Source organism: Choloepus didactylus, chromosome 9, assembly GCF_015220235.1.
Source record: "Choloepus didactylus isolate mChoDid1 chromosome 9, mChoDid1.pri, whole genome shotgun sequence".
NCBI classification, from domain to species: Eukaryota; Metazoa; Chordata; class Mammalia; order Pilosa; family Megalonychidae; genus Choloepus; species Choloepus didactylus.
Window position 1 is genome coordinate 61302231 of NC_051315.1, and position 25344 is coordinate 61327574.

General features: G+C 37.1%; 1 protein-coding gene and 1 pseudogene across 1 annotated transcript in view; both read left to right on the forward strand.

Annotated features, from left to right (window-relative positions):
* The window catches only part of HAT1 (histone acetyltransferase 1), a 75511-nt gene that overhangs the window by 31955 nt on the left and 18212 nt on the right, over positions 1 to 25344 (forward strand). The window contains exons 5-8 of the mRNA XM_037849246.1: positions 16971 to 17150; positions 17434 to 17555; positions 18056 to 18160; positions 18482 to 18588. Coding sequence (XP_037705174.1) covers positions 16971 to 17150; positions 17434 to 17555; positions 18056 to 18160; positions 18482 to 18588 — 514 coding nt within the window. The remainder of the gene's footprint in view (positions 1 to 16970; positions 17151 to 17433; positions 17556 to 18055; positions 18161 to 18481; positions 18589 to 25344) is intronic.
* LOC119544490 lies at positions 22053 to 25090 on the forward strand (annotated as a pseudogene).

The window sequence follows — 25344 nt, forward strand, 5'->3', positions numbered from 1 at the left end:
CTTCCCAAGGGTAAAACTTATGGTTGTACAACCTTTTAAGAGAAAGGAAAGAATAACTCCGAAGTTATTAGAGAACAGACCCCTGGGTCCACAATTGAGCCACATGTCCCAGAGGACTATTCCCAGACCTTGAAACCTAGTAGAATTTGCCCTGCTGGATTTCAGAATTGCTTGGGACCAGTGACTCCTTTCTTCCTTCCATTTTCTTCCTTTTGGAATGAGACTGTCTATAACTATTATCCTATGCCTGTTCTACCTTTGTATTTTGGAAATAACTTGTTTTCTAGTTTCATAGGTTCACAGATTGAGAGGAATTTTGCCCCAGGATATATCATACCCTAGAATCTTGCCCATATCAGTGAATTTGTGGGAGCCTTAAATAAGTTACATGTTTTAGACTTGTTCTGTTTCTGGGTATTCCTTATTCAAAGGTTTTGAAACTTTTCATCAAGAATTACTTCACAGAGATTTTTCAAACTAAATGCTGACACTGAATTCATTTATGAAATTATCAAGTTGGAAATTGTTTCTTTTAGTAAAATCTCTTGTCCTCTGGACTTTCAAATCCAATAAGCTTTAGCTAATCAAATCTCTCATATTGTTGATAGCAATGTGCTACAAACAACTAGACACAAGTAAAGTATGGAAATGAAGATGTTATATAATACCACATACTAGAAGTTGTAATTTTCTTCTATAGAAGTAGCAGTTTCTAAAGCATTAACAATGGAGCCCACTTTTTCAAGTCTTTAAACTGACTTTATACTTCTGACTTTACATCTTTGCCAGCTCCAGGCCCCTCCCTTTTTTTGTTAAAATCTTCTCTCATTACTTGAACTGACTTTTTTCTAGACATCTGATCTAGAAAAACTAGTGTACGTTCTTTGTTCTCTTCTAGGAATAGAATATTTATAGCTGCTAATGCTGATGAATGAACAAATTATGTTGACCTCTATGCTCCAAACTTAGTAATTTGAGTTTTTAACTGAATTAACTGTTATTTATCTATTGTTTACTATATTAGGTACTATACTATATGCAGTCATTTATACTCCATGAGCACAAGGACTTTGCTTTGTTTACAGCTGTATTCCAAGTGCCTAGAATGCCTGGAACAAAATAGTTTCTCAGTAGATATTTTTTACTTTGATAAATCTGAGATGATTATCAGCTCATTTTTGTTAAAGTGCCAACCAGTTAGTTTAAGCAAAATCCGTGCTAAGATATTTGCAGTTTTAAAGGAGATTCTTCAAGATTGGAAAGCTTTAGAGAGTTAAAGGAATTAAAGTGTAATTGAATGACATAATATGATGGTAGTAATGTAAGAGCTCCCTAATTGTAATCCTGACTCTCAGGACTCAACAGCTAAGGGTTTTTGTTTGTTTGTTTGTTTGTTTGTTTTTAATTAATAATTTTTTCTTTTAAATTCAGTTTTATTGAGATATATTCACATATCATACAGTCATCTGTGGTGTACAATCAGCTTTTTGCAGTACCATCATATATTTGAGCATTCATCACCCCAGCCTATTTTTTGAACATTTTTCTTATACCAGAAAGAATCAGAATAAGAATTAAAAATAAAAAAGAACACCCAAATCATCCCCCCATCCCACCCTATTTTTCATTTAGTTTTTGTCCCCATTTATCTACTCATCCATCCATAACACTGGATAAAGGGAGTGCAATCCACAAGGTTTTCACAATCACAGTCATCCCTTGTGATCTACATTGTTATACAGTCATCTTCACGAGTCAAGGCTACTGGGTTGGAGTTTGGTAGTTTCAGGTATTTACTTCTAGCTATTCCAATACAGTAAAACCTAAAAAGTGGTGTTCTAGTTTGCTAATGCTGCTGGGATGCAAAACACCATAAATGGATTGGCTTTTTTTTTTTTAATTTTGAAATATATTCAAAGTTATAGGAACAGTTGCAAAAACAATACTAACCCCATACACAACTCCATCATACCCTGACCCCCCTCTCCTCATAGCCCAATCCACCAACTTTAACATGCCGTCACATCGCTATTTTTCCCTCCCTCGCTCCCTCCTTATCTGTCATCCATCATCTATTGCTCCGTCTTCTGAACATATGAGAGCTAGCTGCATATATCCTTGAACAAATACTATAATTCATATATACACTTCCCATGAACAAGAACATTCTTTTATGCAATCCCATTAAGCACAGCTAAGAAGTACAAGATATTCAACGATACAGAGCTTACATTCTGTATTTCCTTTTCCTTATATCTCTGCTGTGTCCCTTTGAGCCTCCTGTCCTCCATCCTCCAATCCCATCCAGGTTCATCCTTGGCATTCAACTGTCATCTATTTAGACTGTCTTTTTTTTTTTCTTCAATTGTGGAAACAAATATACAGTCTAAATCTTCCTATTCCACCCCCTCCCTAGCATTCCATTAGTGGGATTAATCACATTTAGAATGTTGTAAAGCTCTTTCCCACCATCCATTACTAGAAATTTCTTTTCACCTCAAACAGCAACCCTACACTCATTTCTTAACTCCCCATTGCCCCTTCCCCCATTTCTCTTAACCCGTACTCTACTTTTCATCTCTATGGTCATATTCTCTGATAATTTCTTTGAGTTTACTATGGGGCTTAAAATTAACCTCTTAAATCCATAACAGTCTTGTTTTTCTTTGATGCCACCTTCACTTCAATAGGACATATAAACTCTGTTCCTATACTCCTCCATTCCCCCACCTTTATATAGTTGTCTAAAATTACATATTTTACGTTGAGTTCAAAACCACTGATTTGTCATTAGAGTTTGTGTATTTTATATCATGTAGGAAGTAAATAGTGGAGTTACAATTCAGAAACTATTGACTTCTATTTGTATTCCATTGTGGTTGGAGAATGTGCTTTGAGTATATTCAATTTTTTTTTTTAAATTTCTTGAGGCTTGTTTTATGTCCCAGCTTATGGTCCCTTCTGGAGAAAGATCTGCGATCACTAGAGAAAAATGAGTGTCCTGGTGATTTGGGATGTAAGGTTCTATGTATGTCTGTTAAAATTCTCTATATCTCATTCTTCTTTCTTTGTTTCTCTGTTGGTAGGGCTCCCTTTAGTATCTGAAGTAGGGCAGGTCTTTTATTGACAAAGTCTCTCAGCATTTGTTTGTCTGTGAGAAATTTAAGCTCTCCCTCAAATTTGAAGGAGAGCTTTGCTGGACAAAGTATTCTTTGTTGGAAATTTTTCTCTCTCAGAATTTTAAATATGTCATGCCACTGCCTTCTCACCTCCATGGTGGATGTTGAGTAGTCACAACTTACTCTTATGTTGTTTCCTTTGCATGTGGTGAATTGCTTTTCTCTTGCTGCTTTCAGAACTTGCTCCTTCTCTTCAGTATTTGAGAGTCTGATCAGAATATGTCTCAGAGTGGTTTATTTGGATTTATTCTATTTGGAGTTTGCTGGGCATTTATGCTTTGTGTATTTATATTGTGTAGAAGGTTTGGGAAGTTTTCCCCAACAATTTCTTTGAATACTCTTTGTAGACCTTTACGCTACTCTTCCCCTTCTGGGACACCAATGAGTCTTAAGTTTGGATGTTTTATTTTATCTATCATATCCCTGAGATCCATTTCGATTTTTTTTATTTTTTTTCCTCCATTCTTTCTTTTGTTCTTTCATTTTCTGTTCTGTGGACTTCTAGGACACTGAGACATTGTTCAGCTTCCTCTAATCTTGTATTGTGAATATCCAGAGTCTTTTTAATTTGGCCAACAGTTTCTTTTATTTCCATAAGATCTTCTATTTTTTTATTTAGTCTTGCAATGTCTTCTTTACGCTCTTCTAGGTTCTTCTTTATGTCGCTTATATCCTGGGCCATGGTCTTCTTGATGTCCTTTAAATCCTTTGCCATGTTTTCATTCCTCGATTGTAGTTCTTTGATTAATTGTGCCAAGTATTGTGTCTCTTCTGATATTTTGATTTGGGTGTTTGGAATTCGGTTCTCCATATTGTCTGGTTTTATCATATGCATTAAGATTTTCTGAAGTTTTTGGCCTCTTGGCATTTGCTTTGCTTGATAGGGTTCTTTCAAGTTGTAAAAAAAAGATACCAATCTAATTTTTCAGAAACAGTTTGGTGGCATACACTTTCTCTAACTAACCACCAGATGGTGTCTGTGAGTTACCTATACCCCTCAAGTCAGTTCTCAACCTTGTCCCCACGGTGTGTGGGGAAATGATTCTTGTGGGGTTCAGCTGGAGAACTCAGTTTGGGTGTGTTGCTGGAGCCGTCCACCCTGAATGTGGGGCGTATGTCTGGGTGGCCAGGGAGGAAGGGAAGCTTTAATATTCAAATCCCTCAGGTTCCTGGAGATTCAAGGCCGCCGCAAGAGTCTAAGCCTTCATTTCAGTTCAGCCCCAGACACTCTCTCTCGCTGTCCCACAAACCACCACGCTTGGCGTAGCGTCCCTGGGTTCTCCATGCGGGCCCCTCGTCCCAGCCGCAATCCTCCAGGACCTCTGCCGAGGGAATGCGTGCTACATCACCAGTGCATGGTGTCCCTCAAGGGAAGCCCTGTCCTGCCGGGCCGTGCAGAGGCGCTCTCAGCCTGATGCAAAGATGGCCGAATGGGGCGTCTCAACCCCCCCCCCTCCTCGCACAGTTCCTCCTTCCCAGCTCCGCGACAACTGGCGGGGCTCTGAGCTGTGGGCAAGGCCCCGGGCAGGAGTTTATCCAGCCCTCCGGGGAGCCAGCTGCAAGCCGCGGGGTTTCTTTCTGCTTCCAGCTCTCCCCTCTGTTCCCCCAGCCCTGAGGGTATCTGCAGTGGGCTATCCTCCAGGCCAGACAGTGAGAGGCCGGCCCAGCCCCCTCTTGCTGTGTTTTGCTGCGTGGTTCCCACTGTCACAACTGCAGCCGCTCCTGGGTTTTTCCCTTTTTGTTTTCTTTTTTTTTAAAAGAACCAGTCGGTCTCCAAATGCCAACCCCTGACTTCCCCAGACTGCCGTGTGGCTGCGGGTCTTCCAGCCATCTTACTCGTTTCAGAATGCAGACTCCTGCTTTCACCAAGTATACAGCCCCTGTGGTACTAGCAGACCTCGTCCAGCTGGCACATCGCTGTAGCTGGTATTCTGGGTCACTTTCTGGTTTTTACCTAGTGTTTTTCACGGAGGTGTTTTTTTGCCCTATCTCACCTACCCACCATCTTAGTTTCCTGGATTGGCTTTTATAAAAGGGGTTTGTTTGGTTATACAGTTACAGTCTTAAGGCCATAAAGTGTCCAAGGGAATGCATCAAGCAATTGGGTACCTTCACTGGAGCATGGCCAATGGCGTCTGGAAAACCTCTGTTAGCTGAAGGCACGTGGCCTGCATCTGCTCTAAGTTCTGGTTTCAAAATGGCTTTCTCCCAGGATGTTCCTCTCTAGGCTTCAGCTCCTCAAAAATGTCACTCCTAGTTGCTCTTGGGGTGTTTGTCCTCTCTTAGCTTCTCTGGAGCAAAAGTCTGCTTTCAAAGGCCATCTCCAAAATGTCTCTGTAAGCTGAAGCTCCTCTCTCAGTTCCAGTGGGTTCTTCAAAGTGTCCGTTTTGGCTGTAGCTCCTCTTCAAAATGTCACTCTCAGCTGCACTGAGTTCCTTCTGTTTGTCAGCTCATTTATATGGCTCCAGTGATTTAATTTAGACCCACCCTGAATGGGTGGGGTAAAACCTCCATGGAAATTATCCAATTAGAGTCATCACCCACAGCTGGGTGGGGAGCATATCCATGCAAACAACCTAATCCAAGTGTTCCAACTTAATCTCCACTAATATGTCTGCCACACAAGATTGCATCAAAGAATATGGCTTTTTCTGGGGGACATAATACATTCAAACCAGCACAAGTGTTATCTATATAGTGCGTCAGAATGTCCACCAGAGTGACCTCTTGACTCCATTTGAAATCTCTCAGCCACTGAAGCTTTATTTCATTTCACTTTGCATCCCCCTTTGGTCAAGAAGATGTTCTCAATCCCACAATGCTGGGTCCAGATTCATTCCCGGGAGTGATATCCTGTGTTGCCAGGGAGATTTACACCCTTGGGAGTCAGGTCCCACATAGTGGGGAGTGCAGTGAGATCACCTGCCAAGGTGGCTCAGTTAGAGAGAGAGAGAGGGCCACATCTGAACTACAAAGAGGCACTCGGGGAGACTCTTAGACACAATTTAGCCTCTCCTTTGCAGTAACAAACTTCATAGGGGCAAGCCCCAAGACAGGGCTCAGCATGTCAAGCTGTCAGTCCTCAGTGTTTGTGAGAACATCAGCAACAATCCAGGTAAGGAACTTTGCATCCTCCCCCAGCTCCTTGGGGGGGGGGGAGGTCCCCGAATATATATTTTTATTTTCCGCCCAGATTACTTTGGGATGTGTTGCTATTTCACTCTAACCTGTACGTACCTGCCATATCTCACTTCCTATTCAAAGTTCCATGTAATTGTGGTGTTTGAACAAACTGACAACAGCTAAGTTTTTAAAAAAGGTGTGCGTGGGTTTCTAGGACGATGCATAGAGTTAAGCTGCACACAACTCCTTTCCATGTGTGGGGAATGGTGACTTAGAGAAGCTGCTATTTCCTACTCAAGAAAGAAACACTATGGCTCCTCTAAGGTTGTCGGTTGCTGGCGTAGACAACATAGATTCCACTGATCCATTTATGCAGTAAGCTTTTATTGTGTTCATTAATTACCAAACTTTATGGATATAAGTATGACTAAGAGAGCATAGTCCCTGCCCTTAAAATGTCCACAGTCTAGTGGGAGAGATCAGCATTTAAACAATTAAAATATAGTTTGGTGAGTACTATAGGAGCAGTGACTATGGTAGCAGACAGATGGAATTTCTTGTGTAGTCAGAGAAAACTTTATGGAAGAGCTTATCCAAAACCCTAAAGTCTGTTTGTTGCCTGCCATGCAGGAAGGTGTGGGGAAGGAAATTCTAGACAGAGAAAAAGTATGAGAAGACAAAAGTAAAAGAAGAGGGAGCAGCAAGTTGTTTAATATGTCTATGGTACATTCTAAATATAGGAAGCTGTGCAACAGAGATAAGAGATGTGCTGAGCAGAGGGTAAATTATGGAAGGCTTTTGTGCCATGCTAATAAGGATTTTAGAATATATCTTATTGGCAGTGAGTTCTGTATTCAATCTCATCCTTCATCAAGACATGTTCAAGTCCTAACCCCTGGTTAGGCTATGCTCCCATTTGTAAATAGGATCTTGGAAGATGTTATTGGTTAAGGTAAGGCCAGACTGAGTCAGAGTGAGTCTTAATGCAGTATGACTGGATCCCTTTTAAGCAGAGGAAATCTGGACACAGAAGGAAGAGACTGAGGGGGAGAGAGACAGCCTATGAGGGAGGCAGAAATTGAGTTATGGATTGCCAGCAAGTCACCGTCAGAACACTATGGACTTCAAAGAAAACATAGTCCTGCTATTACCTTAATTTGGACTTCTAGCCTCCAAAACCGCAAGACAATAAATTTCTTTTGTTTAAATCAACCAGTCTGTGGTACTTTTTTATAGCAGCCCAGGTAAACTAAGACACACTGTGAGCCATGGAAGGATTTTAAGTAGTAGTAGAATGAAAGGATCAGACCCACCTTTACAAAAACCAATCTGGCTAGAGTGTAAAGAATCAATTTGAGGGGAGGACTAGAGAAAAATGAAACCGAAGTCTACTGCAATAGTTAAAATAAGAGGGTCAATAAAGGTGGGGAATGGTAAAGAGTCAGTTGGGATTTGTGGAATAAATAGTAGAAGAAATACTGTAAAATCTGTATTGTTGTTACATTTAATTATTAGCTGTGGCCCAAGGCAAAGACATTTGATGTCTTAATATTGACTCACTTATTTCTGATAACTGTGTAGTTTCTGCTAGATTTTTTTGAAATCAGGGAAAAAAGCTTGTGGTACTCCCATGTGCTCTCTTCTGAGACTTCTAACAGAGTAAGCTATTGTAAATCACATATTACAAGAGAAAAGATCATGGACTATCTGAAATACCCTTCATGGTAGTCAGCTCATTTAGTTATTTTGGTAGGTATGTCCACTCAATTAAATATTCCACAGGCTTCTTATTTTAGTTGTGGCAAGGCAGCATTTGGTAACTCCTGCTCACAGAGTCTTCCAAGGTGAAGTACATGTTTTCCATGATTTATGGGCAGCATTTAGGGCCTTTAGTTGACTTTGTAGACAGATATTTTTGCTGCTTTTGAGAAAAATCTTTGCAACATCTGTATGTATTTCTGTACTTAAGAAAAAAATTTTTTGTTGTAGCATCCATTAATATTTCCCATTTTAACCACTTTTAAGTATATAATTCAGTGACATTAATTACATTCACAATGTTGTGTTACTATTACTATCATCAATTACCAGGACTTTTCCATCACCTCAAAAGAAACTATACCCATTAAACTTTAACTCCCCATTCCCTACCCACTTGAACTCCCACCTCCACCCTGGTAATCCGTAATTCACTTTCTGTCTCTCTGAATTTGCATATAGTTATTTCATGTATGTGAAATCATACTTTATTTTTCCTTTTATGTCTCACTTATTTCACTCAATATGATGTCTTAAGGGTTTATCCATGTTGTAGCATGTATCAGAGCTTCATTTCTTATTATGGCTGAATAATATTCCATTGAATACATTTGCCACATTCTGTTTATCCCATCATCCATCTACGGTGGACACTTTGGTTGCTTCACACTTTTGGTTACTGCCTGCACATTATTTTTGCATAGGTGTGGTAGCCTTACCATTTGAACAAGGCTGCAAGTTAGAGTCTTTGATTTTCATAATAAATGGTTAATCTTTGCTACCGTCAACTCTGGTATGAAGCAAATGAATCAAGAGTCAAACACCTGCACTAACTGGGGAATTAAGGGGAAGGAGGCAGTTGGCCTTGGATTACAATTTAGGCTCCTTATCTTTTATAGCTATGTTAAAACTTTGGGTATAGCATTTAATCTCTTTAAGTTTGTTTCATCAGATGATGTATAAGGATAGTAGTTGTAGAACAGTTAATGATGAGTAAGTGAAAAATATGCAGTATGTAAAAGTGTCCATTCTAGAAGGGTGGAAATCTGTTTCTTAACCTGGGTATTAAGCCATGCATTCATGTACATGGGTAATCTGGCTTGTTTTGTATCCATAGGCTGGTTTACTAGCCTAGATATACTAAAGGTATCATGGTTTGTAAACCTAAAATTTTCACTTACCTGTATGTATTGAACATGTTTTGCTATTAAAGATGTTTCTCTACTGCAAAAAAAAAAGTGCCCAGTATAGTGTCTAGAACTGAATGTCTAGAACTAAATAAATAATATGAGTATACTGAAAGTACTAGATTATTGTTTAATGTGATCTCCCAGGGGTGTAAATCTCCCTGGCAATGCAGAATATGACTCCCGGGGATGAATCTGGACCCAGCATTGTGATTGTGAACATCTGCTTGACCAAAAGGGGAATGCGAAATGAAATGAAATGAAGTTTCACTGGCTGAGAGATTTCAAATGGAGTTGAGAGGTCACTCTGGTGGGCATTCTTACGCGCTGTATAGATATCCTTTTTAAGGTTTTAGTGTATTGGAATAGCTAGAAGTAAGCACCTGAGACTATCAAACTCCAACCCAGTAGCCTTGAATCTTGAAGATGATTGTATAACAATGTAGCTTACAAGGGGTGACAGTGTGATTGTGAAAGCCTTGTGGATCACGCTCCCTTTATCCAGAGTATGAATGGATGAGTGGAAAAATGGGGACAAAAACTAAATGAAAAATAGAGTGGGATGGGGGATGATTTGGGTGTTCTTTTTTACTTTTATTTTTATTATTTTTTCTGGTATAAGGAAATTTTCAAAAATAGATTGGGGTGATGAATGCATGACTATATGATAGTACTGTGAACAGTTGATTGTACACCATGGATGATTGTATGGTATGTGACTATATCTCAATAAAACTGAATTTAATTAAAAACATCCATGTAGGCGCTTGCTTTGGCAGCACATATACTAAAATTGGAATGATGGGATAGAGGTGATAGAAACACATTATTGTATTATTAACTGTGCTGAATTATGTGAATGTGGTTGATAGGGGAAGTTTAGAGTCATATATGTCACCAGAAGGAAAGCTGTAGGTTAAAATGGGACTGTATAACACAGTAAATCTTGTGGTGGATGATGACTGGGATTAACAGTACAAATATAAAAAATGTCTTCTACAAACTAGAACAAATGTACAAAACTATTAGAATGAGTTAATAATACAGGGGTATATGGAAAAAACACACATTGCAAACTATGGAGTATAATTAACAATATCTTAGTATTCTTTCATCAACAGTAACAAATGTACCACACCAATGCCTAGGATTCGAAGATGGGGGGGTATGGGACATGGGATGTTTTGGTTTCTCTCTTTTTTTTTGAGTAATTGATTGTGGTGATGAATGCACAACTATACAATCATACTGTGAACCACTGATTGTATACTTTGGATGGATCGTATGGTGTATGAATATATCTAAATAAAATTGCATTTAAAAAAAATCCATTCTTCCAACCCAGATTAGCCCCCAAACCAAAGAACACGCCTGGCACAGAGTTACCCATGAGTTTAATTAGGGACTTACACACAGGAGACGCATTTTCCTGATTGCGGTAGTTCTTGAACAGTGAAGTCAGCGTTCTGCACAGAGAGAGGGAGAGCAGTGCCAAGGGTGGCCTGTATAAAGGTTTGTGACAATGGAGTCTCGCGAGATTTGGCTACAACAAGCTCTTGAGAGGTTTCGTTACAACAGGATCTTTGGTTACTAACAGTGATTAGGGGAGGGAAGTTTTAATGTTTTGCCCCTGGGTGGGGGTGGGGGGCTGTTGCCTGGTCATGTCGGTGGTTGCGTGTATCTCAGTATTGGAGGAGGCCCTGGATCCTCACATCCATGTAGTGCACTTCTGTAATTTCATGCTAAGGGAAGTTTGTTTCTTTTCTTTATTTATATATCTGGTTTGATTCTTTTTAGTAGAAGAAAGCTCTGTAAACCCTCATATTTTGCTTTGTGCCTTGGCCATCAGGAATTTCAGTTAAGTTTTGAGCTCTGTCTTAACAGGCTAGATTTTTCTGGTTTATTCTGGCTAATTTTTTTGGTTTCGTTTTAAGGTAAAGGATTCTCCAAAGTCATACAACCAGTAAATAATCAAGATGGTACTGAGAGATGATTAGTGTTTTTGTTTGTTTGTTTGTTTTTTTGTATGGTCTGTATTAATATTTTGATTTCAAGATGTTAGAACTATTTTGTCCGGTTCTAATTGGGTCCAGACTCTTGTGCTTATTAGTTTTATTTCTGTCTTTTACAGTATGTAGATTTTCCTGTCCCATGATTTTATGCTATTAGCTCCCAATTAATTGCTTTCATTTTATGGGATCCTCTTGCAAACAGTCCCTTTACATCTTATATCTAATGGGTCACAAAACCGTATCAGTGTATGATTTTTCTGTAAAACTACAACTTCTCTAATTAAAAAAAAAAAAGCTGTATCAGTAAGTTTAATGGAATCATGTATAATGTGAATTGTGTATAATATAGAACAGGTCCTAAATAGTCTCTTTTCTGTTAATCAACAATGGTGTCAGAAATATTTTGAGCACCTCCTTGTTTGTTTTTATGCCACCCAGCCCTATTTGAGATGACTAAGCTTGCCAGATAAATTATATGTAACTGTACTTAATATCTGTTTTATTCAGTGGTTTGTGTCCCTTGGGAACTTTTGAAATTTTGCAGAAATAAAAGCAATTCCTGTAGTTGTGATGATTTGATGTTTGAAAAGATTTAATCTTAAATAAACTAGCATTTAGCATGGGATAATTAAAATGGAGTTTTTCCTGTTATCAAATATTTCTTACTAAATTGTTAATTTCTCCAGACCCAAGTCCAGCTAGATATTTTTAATAAAATTGCAGGTAGTGTTTTTCCTTGTGTTATACAATTCACTTTGTTATAAGGGTTTCAATATAGTTGGCTTTTTTTTTTTCCTTTTGCTTTCTTTTGTTATGTTTGTGTGTATGCTAAGTTGAGGCTGATAGAGCTTAATTGATTTCTTCCAAAGGAACTATTGACTTGATTATTGATAAATCTTTCAAATACTACATGCAGTGAAAATAGCTATGTATCTGCATTGATTTCTAATTGTTCCATTCTTGAAAAGCAAGTTTTTCCATTTTAGAAGTACTGTGTTAGGAGTAAGGAATTTATCTTTTATAATGTCTTTTTTAGGGTTACTTCCTTGCTTCATGGTCAGAGATGATTTCTATTAAATGTTTCAAGCAAAGACATTATCCCCCCTTATTAAAAAAGAATGGGTAGTTGATGTTGGGGGAGTGGGAATGTTTGCAGTGGGAATGTTCATTCCACATACCTTCTGCATTCTTTATGCCGGAGATACAGTGGCAAACAAGTCAATGCTCATGGAGATACATTGTAGCCAAGGAGAACAAACAGTAAACAAATAGTAAATAAGTTAAATTCAGATAGTGTTAAATGTTATTAAGAAACATCCTAGAGTACTAGAGTGTCTGGGGAGAGGGACTTACTTTTAGACAGAGTGGTCAGAGAAGGTCTCTTTGAGGAGTTGATGTTTTCAGTGATCATGAATGATGACAAGGAGCTAGCTATGTAATAATCTGGCACAAGATTCCTAAGCATAGGGACCAGCAAATGCAAAGGCCCTGAAATGAGAACACTCTGGCATTTTTGTAGAACAGAAAGGTCACTGTGGCTAAATTGTGGTTATGGAGAGGGGTAGGAGATAGTTGAAGAGGTTGGCAAAGCTAGATCGGGTAGATGATTATGCCCTGATAAGGTGCCTGGAAGAGATAAGAGTAGTTGTCAGCCTTTAGAGTTTCTAAGCAGGTGAGGGGAGGGGGGGTGATACCATGTGATTTACGTTTCAAAAAAATGATTCTGGCTGCTATGCAGAGAACATACTGTAGCAGGCAAAAGTGAAAGAAGGGAGACCAGAACATTGCAGTAATATAGGTGACATTGGATTCAGTTGTCAGACTGAAGATGTATGTTGGAGGTAGAGTCAGTAGAGTTAGCTGTTAAATTAGATATAACATTAACAGAGATAGGGAAGTCTGAAGAAGAGGTAGGCAAAAGAAGGAAAAATCAAGAAGTTGAGACTGTTATATAACTTGTTATATTTGCGTTTTTTTCAGGCCAATGTAGTGTTATTTTTGAGTGTGAAAAATACCCTTGTCAGAAGTCACAGCAAATCTGCTTAGAAGTTAATTTGCTTATTTGAATTTTGCAATTACATTAATCCATCATCATCCATTCTTTTTCTTTTCCAAAATATATTCTCCAATTGCACCTAAAATTCTTTAGTTACAATTAAAATTAAGATATCTGTAAAATCTTCATTAGCCCCTGTCTTTAAAGGCAACATAATTATTCTGAATTTCACAATACAGTAAACTTTGATTTTTCAGACATTGACAGCTATCTTATGGTTGTCCCTGGCCTTTACTTTTATTACTGCCTCCTGCCCTCTCTTGAAGTTATTCCATTGCTTATTATTGAAAGGGTATGTAACTATGAGTGTTCAGTTTTACTAACTGCTAGCATTTCTGGGGAGGTTTTGGTAGAGGAAGTTGTAATACATTTATTAGGTTTTGTATCATCTGTGAATTTCAACCATCTATTTTATCCTTGTGTCCCATCAGTGTAGATTGAATTTGAGAGTAGATTAGATTATTTTTAATTTCTGGATTCTTTAGCCTCTTTATGACAAAATCCTGTGCACTTATAAAAATTTAATCTTGAAGAAATGAAAAAGTATAATAAAAAGCTTTAAAATTATGTATTTAGATTTTTATCTTGGAATTTTGTTTGTGAGTTCAGATAGCAAAGCACTAATGCAGTTTAAATTAATGTAATATAGCCTTTTGCTTTTCCAATAGTGAAAAAAGTTCACATTTTCTTTTTTTAAATTTAATTTCTCTAACAGTACTCAGATGTCTACAATTAAAGTTTAAATATTGTCAGAGAATGAGAGATTGAGTAAATTAACTAGATAAGGATTTTTGGGCTTGCTTTGTAGCATATTTTAGGTATTTTTAGAATTACAGTTAAAATCCATGTGCCACTTTAGCCAAGTAAAGGACAGCATATTCCACCTATATAATATGCCTTTCTTTGCTACCTCAAAAATAACTCGCCAGAGACAAATTTAGATAAATGGTGCTGCTTAGGATGTGACACAAAAGAGGTTATTGGTTTTCAAATGTGTATAAATACAAATACAAGTATAAACATATTTATATTTTAACAGATTACCAGTTATTCTCAGGCACATTGTTTTATGCATTGATGAGGAAAGGCAAAAATTGCTTTTATGAACAACTTCATGTGTAACAAAGTATAGAACTTAAAGTGACCTTAATGAGAGAATATGCCATCATGATGCACCTCACATAAGACTTAACTAGAATAGTTACTTTTGTACTTTTTTTTAAGATTCCCGAATCTTGGTCTGTCAAGCTTAATTGCTTATCCTTTCTATATTTCTATATAATCTTAATTGAAGTGTAGGTTGAAAATAGAACTTAAAGATTTTTAGTTGCAAGCATTGAATCTAAAAGGTTTCATTTAATCTTTAACTCTACCCTCAATTAGATGGGGTTTTTCTTTAGTGATGTTTTTGTTACCTGGCCAGTTAATCCAGTTTGAAAATGAATATTTTAAATTTAACTGAACTAAATTATGTTTATTTTTCAGGAAAGAATACTGATCTCTAAGACACAGGGGCTATAGGATTTTTTAATCTTTAAACATAATCATTTAATAAAGAAATGCAGGCAGTTTTCCCTTAGCATAACAAAAAATTCTGAATTCTAGGTTTGAGGAGCTATTTGGTTTTAATTACGTGTTTTTTAAATGTAAGTGTATCAGATATACATATCCTCTAATCTGCATATATAACACATTCCTTAGATTTTTCTTAATAAGAGTCCTTAAAATAATGTATAAACTTTACATGATATTTTATATGTGAGCAAAATAATTTATTTGAAGACATTTATCACAAAAAAATAGGTGTCCTTTTAAGGCTGAAAGTTAAATCTTAACTCTCCTTCAACTTTATTGAGCTCAAAACCTTTGGGTTGTTCTGTCTTCCATCAGAACTGCCAGTTGAAACTTATGGTTTCTGAAAAATGTTTGAAGTAGATTTAGATTTGATGTTAGAAAGGTAAAGTGATTTGATCAGTTTTTGCAATACTTTGTTGAGAGGATGGGACATAGGGAAGGTTTTCAAATGTTATTAATTATACGTGCTATAAATGTCTTGAAGTGTTTTTTTAAAATGATAGATTATAAATCTCTTTATTTAAATATAGTTTTTCTTAGCTTTCTTTTAACCTGAACTGAAATTATACTACTTTATTCATTAGTACTTTGGATTTTAATTGCTTCACAACAGACCTATTAAAACCCTCATTATTAGATTGCCTCTTGTAGTCACTGAGATTGTACCGATTCTATAAAATATGCTTAAGATGGTCTCTTATCATTAGATAGCAGTTTCGGGGAAAAATATTTGAATTATTTTTTTTATTTGCTTATTTTAAAATAAGCAAAAATATTTCAAATGCATTTATTTGATTTGAGCATGAATGAATTGCAAGGACTGATGTATGTATTAGAAATAAGCTGTTGAGCAAAATGTTGAAGAGCTATATTTTAAATAACAGCTCTTTTTTGTAGATATAAACAAGTTACATTTAAATGTTGGTGGTACCAGAGCATTGAGAATAAAACTTGTTTGTGATAAACTCTATCCCTAGTTCTCTTTCCTAAAATGTAACTGAATAATAAAGTGCTATTCAGCTGCAGGTGCATTGCTTCTACTTAGTTAAAAGATGGTTGAAAGGACAGGAATTAGTAGCATGTTGTATTAGCCTTTTGTAGTGTATTTTGTCCTGAGCATCTTAATTTCCCTGTTTTGAATGCTAAGTAGCAAGGGTCTTGGTTTAGAACTAATACCCATCATGCATGTAAACGGTATCAAAGAGCTGCTTAGTAAGTTAACACAAAGTGTTCTTGTGTCAGTCCTTGTGGAAATAGATACAATACAAACATTACAGCTGAACTCACGGCAAACTCCATTAAGTAAAAACCTGGCCTCATTGTTCAGGGAAAAGTTTGAATAGAATTCAAGCTCATTTTGTTGAATGTAATGTCAGGCTTTTAGGGACTGTATTGAAGGATAAGGTTTTGTTAAGTTGAGACCAATTCATTAAGTTTTATTGCCTGGTGAGAAGCAGTAATACTTCATTGTAAGACTTCATCAAATATTCATGGTTAAAGAGAAGTAGTAAATGTATTCAATCAAGTGGTCTTTTCGGGTTTTGAAAAGGATTATGAAGTCTGCTCAGATGATAGTTTTAACATTCATCAAGGTTGTTTAACAAGGGTTATTTTCATCTCTGAGTTTAATTTTGTTGTCCAGACTTGTCTGTTTTTACCTTCACAAATCGAAGTCTATAAAATTGTGCCATATTGTAGGGATGAGTGGATATGTAGCAGTTCACATAATTTATGTATTTCCTAAAAACTAGCTTTTTAATTTTTAATTTGGTGTGAGGGAGCTGTAACTTGTCTATTTGTTCCTTAGGGAGTTACTTTCTTATTTTTGCGCTTGATATCAGTCTATCTGCTTCTTATTATTTCTGTGTTGTGCTCTTCTAAAATTTGAGTGTCAGTATAGTTTTATGTGCATGTAACTTGTCTTTTTCCAGTTTACTTGTGTTTACTCTAACTGATTTAACTGTGAACTGATCTTTTGTGATTTTTGTGGGTTTTGTCCATTCCAAAGATTGAACATATTCAACCAAAAGTCAAATTTGTTACTAATGTTTTCTTATGTCTTTTAACTTCCATTCCTTAGGCAGATGATGTCGAGGGCAAAATTAGGCAGATCATTCCCCCCGGATTTTGCACAAACACGAATGATTTTCTGTCTTTGCTGGAAAAGGAAGTTGATTTCAAGCCATTTGGAACCTTACTGCATACATACTCAGTTCTTAGTCCAACTGGAGGAGAAAATTTTACCTTTCAGATATACAAGGTAAAGATAAGTTTTAATATTTTTTGGATGGAATTTACTACGTTTACCTGAAACCTGTATGCTGTTTAGTTGTGTTATTTTCAGTGATTTATTCTAACTTCAGGAAACAAGTTTTTATCAGCATTAAAAATAGATATCTCTTTTCTGTGTGTGTGTGTGTGTCTGTGTACACTTCTTAATCTGAGACTTCTAAACATTTTCCCACAGGATGGTTTTGTGTTGTGAAGACGTTCACTTACCTCCGTGATGAGTTTCACCTGACTTTTCCTGGCTTTTTCCCTAGGCTGACATGACATGTAGAGGCTTTCGAGAATATCATGAAAGGCTTCAGACCTTTTTGATGTGGTTTATTGAAACTGCTAGCTTTATTGACGTGGATGATGAAAGATGGCACTACTTTCTAGTGTAAGTACAGTTCTAAAGCAACAGTAGACCTTATTACCTCCACAAAGCCAGCATTTTAATTGTGGCAGCCCAATTACTGGAATAGTATAATGATATTTTTCCCAGAAAAGAAAAACTATTGTTTATGAGGCTTGAGTTTTCCTTCATTATGCTTTGGGAGACCTTGAGAATAGAGCTGAATTAAATGCTGTTGTCTGTTAGGGCCCTGAATGTAGGCTTAAACAGTGAAATGAGCTTTGCCTGTGTTTTCTTTTACTTGCCTCCTATTCATCTTTATAATAGGCAAGTGCACTGAAGTGATGTAAAGAGGTCTGATTTATCCAAGTTGCTGCACACCAATTAAGTGAATTGTACATTCAGAACATAGCAGGTGTACCCATTGGGCCCTCACAGAGTAGCTTGCTGACACTGAAAATTCAGTCATAGAATGGAAGAGAAAATGGACACTGCATGGGAGCGCGACTGTAATTGACCTGCTTGGCTTTCTGTTTTATCTGCAGATTTGAGAAGTATAATAAGGATGGAGCTACGCTCTTTGCGACCGTAGGCTACATGACAGTCTATAATTACTATGTGTACCCAGACAAAACCCGGCCACGTGTAAGGTAATTGGCAGTGTAACACGTGCCTTGTCTTTTATTTCAGAAGAAGGAACTGCTGAAGTTTCCAATACTTGTGATAATAGTGTTTATTTGTTTAAAAAAATCACCATTATTCACTGGCTATATACTGATTTATTTCATTGTTCCCTTTGAAACAGTGTGGAAAATTAAACCAGTTTTGAGTATCAGTAATTTTTGAATTTCTTGAAGGTTGATTGAAAAAAAATCGCACGAACTTTAAAATTGTTCATAATACTTTTGTGGTTTGCAGTTTTTCAAATGGTCATGTGATATTTTAATTTTAAAATAATTTCTTCACTGTAGTCAGATGCTGATATTGACTCCATTTCAAGGTCAAGGCCATGGTGCTCAACTTCTTGAAACAGTTCATAGATACTACACTGCATCACCTTTGGTTCTTGATATTACAGGTATGTAAAATTTAATTTGTTACTTAAGGGACCATTCTGAAAAAATGTCTTTATGGATTGATTTTCTTTTTGTCAGAAATAACTTATATTTTAAATACCTACATTCTCCTGGGGTCTTTTTGGAACTGTCTAAAGATGGCTTTAGGTTAATACTAGATCATAAGCCTTTGTGGGGATTTGACTTCATCTCCAACTGCAAAGCATTTAATCAAACAGATAGAAGATAATGAAATGAATTTATACTGGAAAAGTCTTAGTCAGGTATAAATACCTGTAAGTAGGATATAACTTTTATTTGTTCAGTGTATTTGGCGTACAGTTGCATTGTTCAGAGGCTGCCCATTCTCTAATTTTTGGGTACTTTTTCTTAAAGAGGGGAATATTCTAAACCCCACTAAAAAAAAAATCAAAGGTAAATAGTTCCTGAATAAAATACACATTTCCTAAAATGCATGTTTTTTACTCTTAAAATGCCTGCTTCCACAGCAGTAGTAGATAAATAGAAATGTAGGCCTGTTTGTTTTAGAAATGTCTCAGTATGGATTAGCAGTAGAAGTACTATTATGAGTAGGATGCATCAGATGGAGTTACAGATGATAATATGCTAATATAAATGTGAGCCACCAAAGGATACGGTGACCCAAGGAATATTTATGTTGGCATAATTTTTCCTTCCTGAGTAATACTTTCAAATTTTTTACTCACAAAGTTGCTGATTAAACTGTAAATCACTTTTTTCATGCAAAATATTATGTCAGCTATTCATATCCAAATGAGGTATTAAATTTTATTAATTCTATAGGAGTTTGAATACATCTTTGCATTATTTTTGTTTGTTTTGTACTTGGCAATGCTTTATTCTGTTTTGGTTTCTTTAACTTCCTATTTTGACATAATTTCAAACTTAAAAGACACTTGTGAAAATAATACAAACCCCATACAGAGAACTCCAGCATACCCCTACCTCCAGATACCCAGATCCACCAAGTTTAACATTTTGTCACCTTTGTTGTGTCACTCTATCTATCTGTCATCCATCTTATCTTTTTTCTGAACATTTGAGAGTGGGTTACACACATCATATTCCTTAATTATATAGTACTTCTAATGTATTCCTTTGAACAAGGATATTCACTTATGTAATCATTTTAAATGCATTTATCAAGTTCAGAAAATTTTGTGTAAAGCTTACATTCTATATTCTAATTTTATCTTATGTCCCCATAATGTTCTTTTGAGCCTTTCCTCCTCCATTTTTAGATCCCATTCGGTATCATGTATTGCATTTAATTGCCATGATCTCTTTCATTTCTTTTTTTTTTTTTTTTTTTTTTTTTTGGAAACATAAATACAGCATAAATCTTTCCATTCCAACCCCTTCCAAGCATACCATTCAGTGGGATTAATCACACTGACAATGTTGCAGTACCCGCACCACCATCCTTTACTAGAACTTCCCTTTACCTTAAACAGAAAACCTGTACTCATTTTGCATTAACTCCCCATTGCCTCTGGCCCCCACCCCTGCTAACCTGTACTCTACTTTCTAACTGTGAGTTTGCATATTCTCTGATGTTCTCTTCATGGTTACCAAGGGGCTTAAATTTAACATCTTAAATCTATAACTGCAATCTTGTTTGCTTTTATACCAACTTAACAACTTTGGTAGCATACATAAACTATGTTCTTATACCCCTTTTCCCCCCATCTTTATGTAATTCTTGTCATAAACTACATATTTGCATGAGTCCAAAACTATTGATTCATCATTACATTTTATACATTTGCCTTTTAGATCCTGTAGGAAGTAAAATGTGGGGTTACAAATAAAAAGTACAATTGTATTGGTATTATATTTACCCATATTTTCTTTACCAGAGATCTTTATTGCTTCATGTAGCTTCGGTCAATTGTCTAGTGTCGTTTCCTTTCAACCTGCTGAACTCCCTTTAGCATTTCTTTTAGGGCTAGTCTAGTGGTGATAGACTCCCTTAGCTTTTGTTTATCTGGGAATATCTTAATTCCTCCCTCATTTTTGAAAGTCAGTTTTGTCAGATACAGAATTCTTGGGTGACAGATTGGTACTTTAAATACGTTTTCCCACTGCCTCCTTGCCCTTGTAGTTTCCAGTGAGAAATCAGCACTTAATCTTATTGAAGCTGTCTTATATAAGACGTGTTGTTTCTCTGGTGTGGCTTTAAGAATTCTCCGTCTTTGGCATTTGACAGTTTGATTATAACAAGGTACTGTGTGGGTCTATTTGGGATTATCCTATTTGGAACTTGCTGAGCATCTTGAAGGTGTGTATTCATGTCTTTTGTTAAATTTGGAAGTTTCTTTGAATATTCTCTTGCTTCTTTTTCTCTTTCTTCTCTTTCTGGGACTCTTGATGGTGTCCCACAGATTTCTCAGGCTCTATACACTTTTCTTCATTCTTTCTTCTTTCTGCTTCTCAGATTAGGATGATTTCATTTGTTTTATCATGAGGTTCACTGATTCTTTCTTCTGCTGGCTCCAATCTGTTGTTGAACCATTCTAGGGAATTTTTAATTTCTGTTACTGGTCTTCAGTTCTGTTTGATTCCATTTCATAATTTCCATCTCTTTATTGATATTTTCTTTATGTTCATCTTCCATTTTCCTAATTTCCTTCAGTTCTTTGTCCATGTTTTACTTGAGCTCTTTGAGCCTATTTAGGACCATTTTTTAAAAGGCTTTGTCTAGAATGCCCCAGGTCTGATTCTCCTCATTGATGGTTTGTAATGCTTTAATCTTCTCATTTGCCTGGGCCATCATTTCTTGTTTCTTTGTATATTTTGTAACCTTTTGTTGAAATTTGGGCATTTTGATAGTTCAGTGTGTCGTTGCTGGGATTTAAACTCCCAGGTATCTGTTCCATAAGCTTGTATACAGCTAGTGTTAAAACAGCTTTCCTTGAATGCCAAGAGCTAACACACTCACAAAACCCAAGAAGTAAAAAAGTAAAAACCTTTTCTTATTATTGGCAGATTGACCTGTGCGAGAGAGTTTGGAGAATAGCTCTAGGCCAAAGTGTATGACCTCCCTGGTCCTTTCTGTGCATGTGCTTTGTCTTGGTGCATGTGCTGTCTTGGGCATGTGCATGTGGCTCTAGGAATTCCCTAGTTTACACGGAGATAAATATCTCCTCTTCACCAGGAAACGGTTACCTCAAGATCCCAGGCACTGTTCTATAGCCAGTATTCCCTTGCCTAGGCAGTACAACTTGACTGTTCTCCCAAAGTATTCTGTAGGAGAGTTCTGTGAGCTGCCTTCAACACACAGGTCAAGTTTTGGGGCAGCAAGTTCCTCAGGCCGCCACCAGACAGATTGTTCCAGACATACATGCTCACAGTGTGTGCACAAGAGTGACTCTGCTCCCTCCAGACCCAGGACCAGGGATCCACACTGGAAGCATGGCCTGCTTCTATGCTAAGTGGTGAGGGGATGGCGGAGGGGCCAGCCAGGGCAGCATGAGATCCTACTGCGTTTTGTTTTTCTTTTTCTTTTTCTTTTTTTCTTTTTCTGTTTTCATATGTTTTTATTCAGTTTTATTGATATATATTCACATACCATACACTCATCCATGGTGTACAATCAACTGTTCACAGTTCCATCATATACTTGCGCATTCATCACCACAATCAATTTTTGAACATTTTCATTACTCCAAAAATAATGAAAATAAGGAAGAAAAAAAAAAGAACACCCAAATCATTCCATCCCCCCATCCCACCCTATTTTTTCATTTTGTTATTGTCCCCATTTTTCTACTCATCCATCTATACACTGGATAAAGGAAGTGTGAGCCACAAGATTTTCACAATCATACCATCACACCATGTAAGCTACATAGTTATACAATCATTTTCAAGAATCAAGGCTAGTGAGTTGCCATTTGATGGTTTCAGATATTTCTTTCTACTATTCCAATACACTAAAACCTAAAAAGGGATATCTGTATAGCGCATAAGAATGCCCTCCAGAGGGACCTCTCGACTCCTTTTGAGATCTCTCAGCCACTGAAACTTTATTTTGTTTCATTCCACATCCTCCTTTTGGTCAAGAAGATTTTCTCAATCCCATGATGCTAGGTCCAGGCTCAACCCCGAGAGTCATATCCTGCGTTGCCAGGGAGATTTACAACCCTGGGAGTCATGTCCCACGTCGGGGGAGGGCAGTGAGTTCACCTGCTAAGTGGGCTTAGAGAGAGAGGCTACATCTAAGCAACAAAGAGGTTCTCTGGGGGAGAGTCTTAGGCACAATTTTAAGTAGGGTTAGCCTCTCAGTAACAGGTTTCATAAGGGCAAGCGCCAACATCGAGGGCTCGGCCTGCTAAATTGTTAGTCCTCAGTGTTTGTGAGAATATCAGTAATAACCCAGGTGGGGACGTCCGCATTTCCACATTTTTCTCCAGTTCCTCAGGGGGGCCCTGTAAATGTTTTTATTCTCTGCCCAGATTACTTTGGGATGTATCAGGATTTCACACTAACCTGTACAAACCTGTACAAACCTACCAGATCTCACTTCCTATTCAAAGTTCCATGTAATTATGGTGTTTGAATAAACTGACTGTACAAGTTAAATTATTTAGTGTGCTACAGAAAATATAGACCCTGCACCAAATAAACATCTCTTCCCTTGGTCTCACACAGAAGTTGAAGTTTTAAAACACAGTCAATATTGTCCTTTACCCTTTGGCCTGATTTGCCTTAGTCCTAGCCAGATCTGCTTCACTCATATCTCTAATTGAAGTCTGGATTCTTTTTCAGCTTTTTTAACAGTTGCTGTATGTGGTAATACTGACATTCATAGCTGCCAAACTCTAGCTCTGAGTTTCAGGTGTCACACGAATACCCCAAGTTCTGGAGACCAACCAGGTTATACACAAGAGTTCAGCAATAAGCTCCTACTGCTTTTAAGTTGTTATTTTCTTGATTCAACACTCACTCTTACTGAAATCCTTTAACTGTTTTCTGGAGCTTTTAGAACAATGTTTCTGCCAGTTCTTGCTGTTTTTTCAAAGCTTCTGTAGGGGGGACAGCCCTGTTGCATCTCCTACTCCACCGTCTTGACTGAGACGGTTGTTTGTGCTACATTTTTGTTCTTAAAGTTGGAATACTTAACAAGCACTTAAATTTTAGCTTGTTGACTTCTAGTCATATATTTGAACAACCAGGAATCTCTTTGAACGTGGCCCAGAACAGCTCCGCAAACAAGATGTGATCACATCAAAGGTGTAGTCTCAACCAAATTCATAGAGAGTAAGTTGAAAATCCTCATTGACACTTTCAACCAAAAACCTTACCGGGGTTATGCTACCAAACAAAAACTTGCTTTAGAAATTAACACTGAAGTGTCTAGAATCCAGATTTAGTTTCAGAATCAAAGAGGTCAACACTCATTCTGGTAAAGAACAGAACTGAGCAGGCCTTGGAATCAAGCCAAGCCAACAGCACGATCCCCCTGCAGAGATTCAAGATAGAGAAGCCAACAGTGCTGTACCTCCTGTATTTCTTCCCAATTATGCACTCTCATCAAGGCATTCAAGAACAACCCTTTTGATTCCAGAGAACAACTTGATAAAGAAATTGGGGTTTCAGAGTCAGGAGTCCAAATTTGTTTTCAAAACCGAAGAAAGATTCTGTGTCCAGAGAAAAAGAGAACCTGGTGAGATCTTAGAACAGATATAAGACAAGGGACAAAATTTCTGAGATGAGAGCGTTCAAGGCATGGAAATAACACAAAATATCACCAACCTCACTAGCAACTTTTATTTCTCTGGAACCAGAATGAGGAAGCACAGAAACTAGTTCAGTGTATCTGATATCATCATCCTGAGCCCCAAATCTTTCTCACTCTTATTGGGAATGCACCTTTCCTCTGAGACTGCAAGTTGAGCATTTGGGAGATGGTAAGCAAGACTTCAGGAGGCAGAGCAGGTCCAAGAGGCACTCCACAGCACTAATGACCCAACCCATATCTAGAGTTCAGCAGAGCTTGAGGACAGTAAAAATAAAGTGAACATATGTCACTTTGTAATCATCACAGTAATAATCAATTCAAGCAAAAATCATCAGTGTATGTAAAAATCTCAAAGTGAATGTTTTATGAAGAACAAGATATGTATTGTCTCAAAGAATTCCACTCACAGATTACTTATTACAAAAGGAAAACTGGTAAATTTGCAATGGAGAAACCTGACTAATTCCACCTTAGCCAAGTGCTGGAAATTCACTTTACCATCAATTTTACAGAGTTGCCTCCTGATATGAAGCATCTAAGAAAGACACAGTATCCCTTCTGTGATATTACTGCCAAAAGTGCTTATGCTTAATTTAATCACAAGGAAACACCAGACAAGCATAATTGAGTGACATTCTACAAAGTTACAGACCTGTGTTCTTCAACAATGGATTGAAAATTGCAGTAAGGATGGAGAGAAAGTATACTATCTCAGGAAGTCTCCTGAAGAGTTATCCTCTATAGGTAGCATGTGCTACCACTTATGTGGGGAAAGGACACAAATTCAGAGAAGCATTTATGTCTAAAATTTCTCTCCAAAGATGCTCAAGAAACTGCATTAGTTATCTCTTGAGAAGAGAGGTGGAAAATTGGGGTGGGAGATAGAACTATTTTTTCATTTTAATAATACATATTTTTATTTGTAGTACCAAATAGTCAACTCAAATTTCTCATTTTAACCACTTTCCGGTATACAATTCAATGGCATTAATTC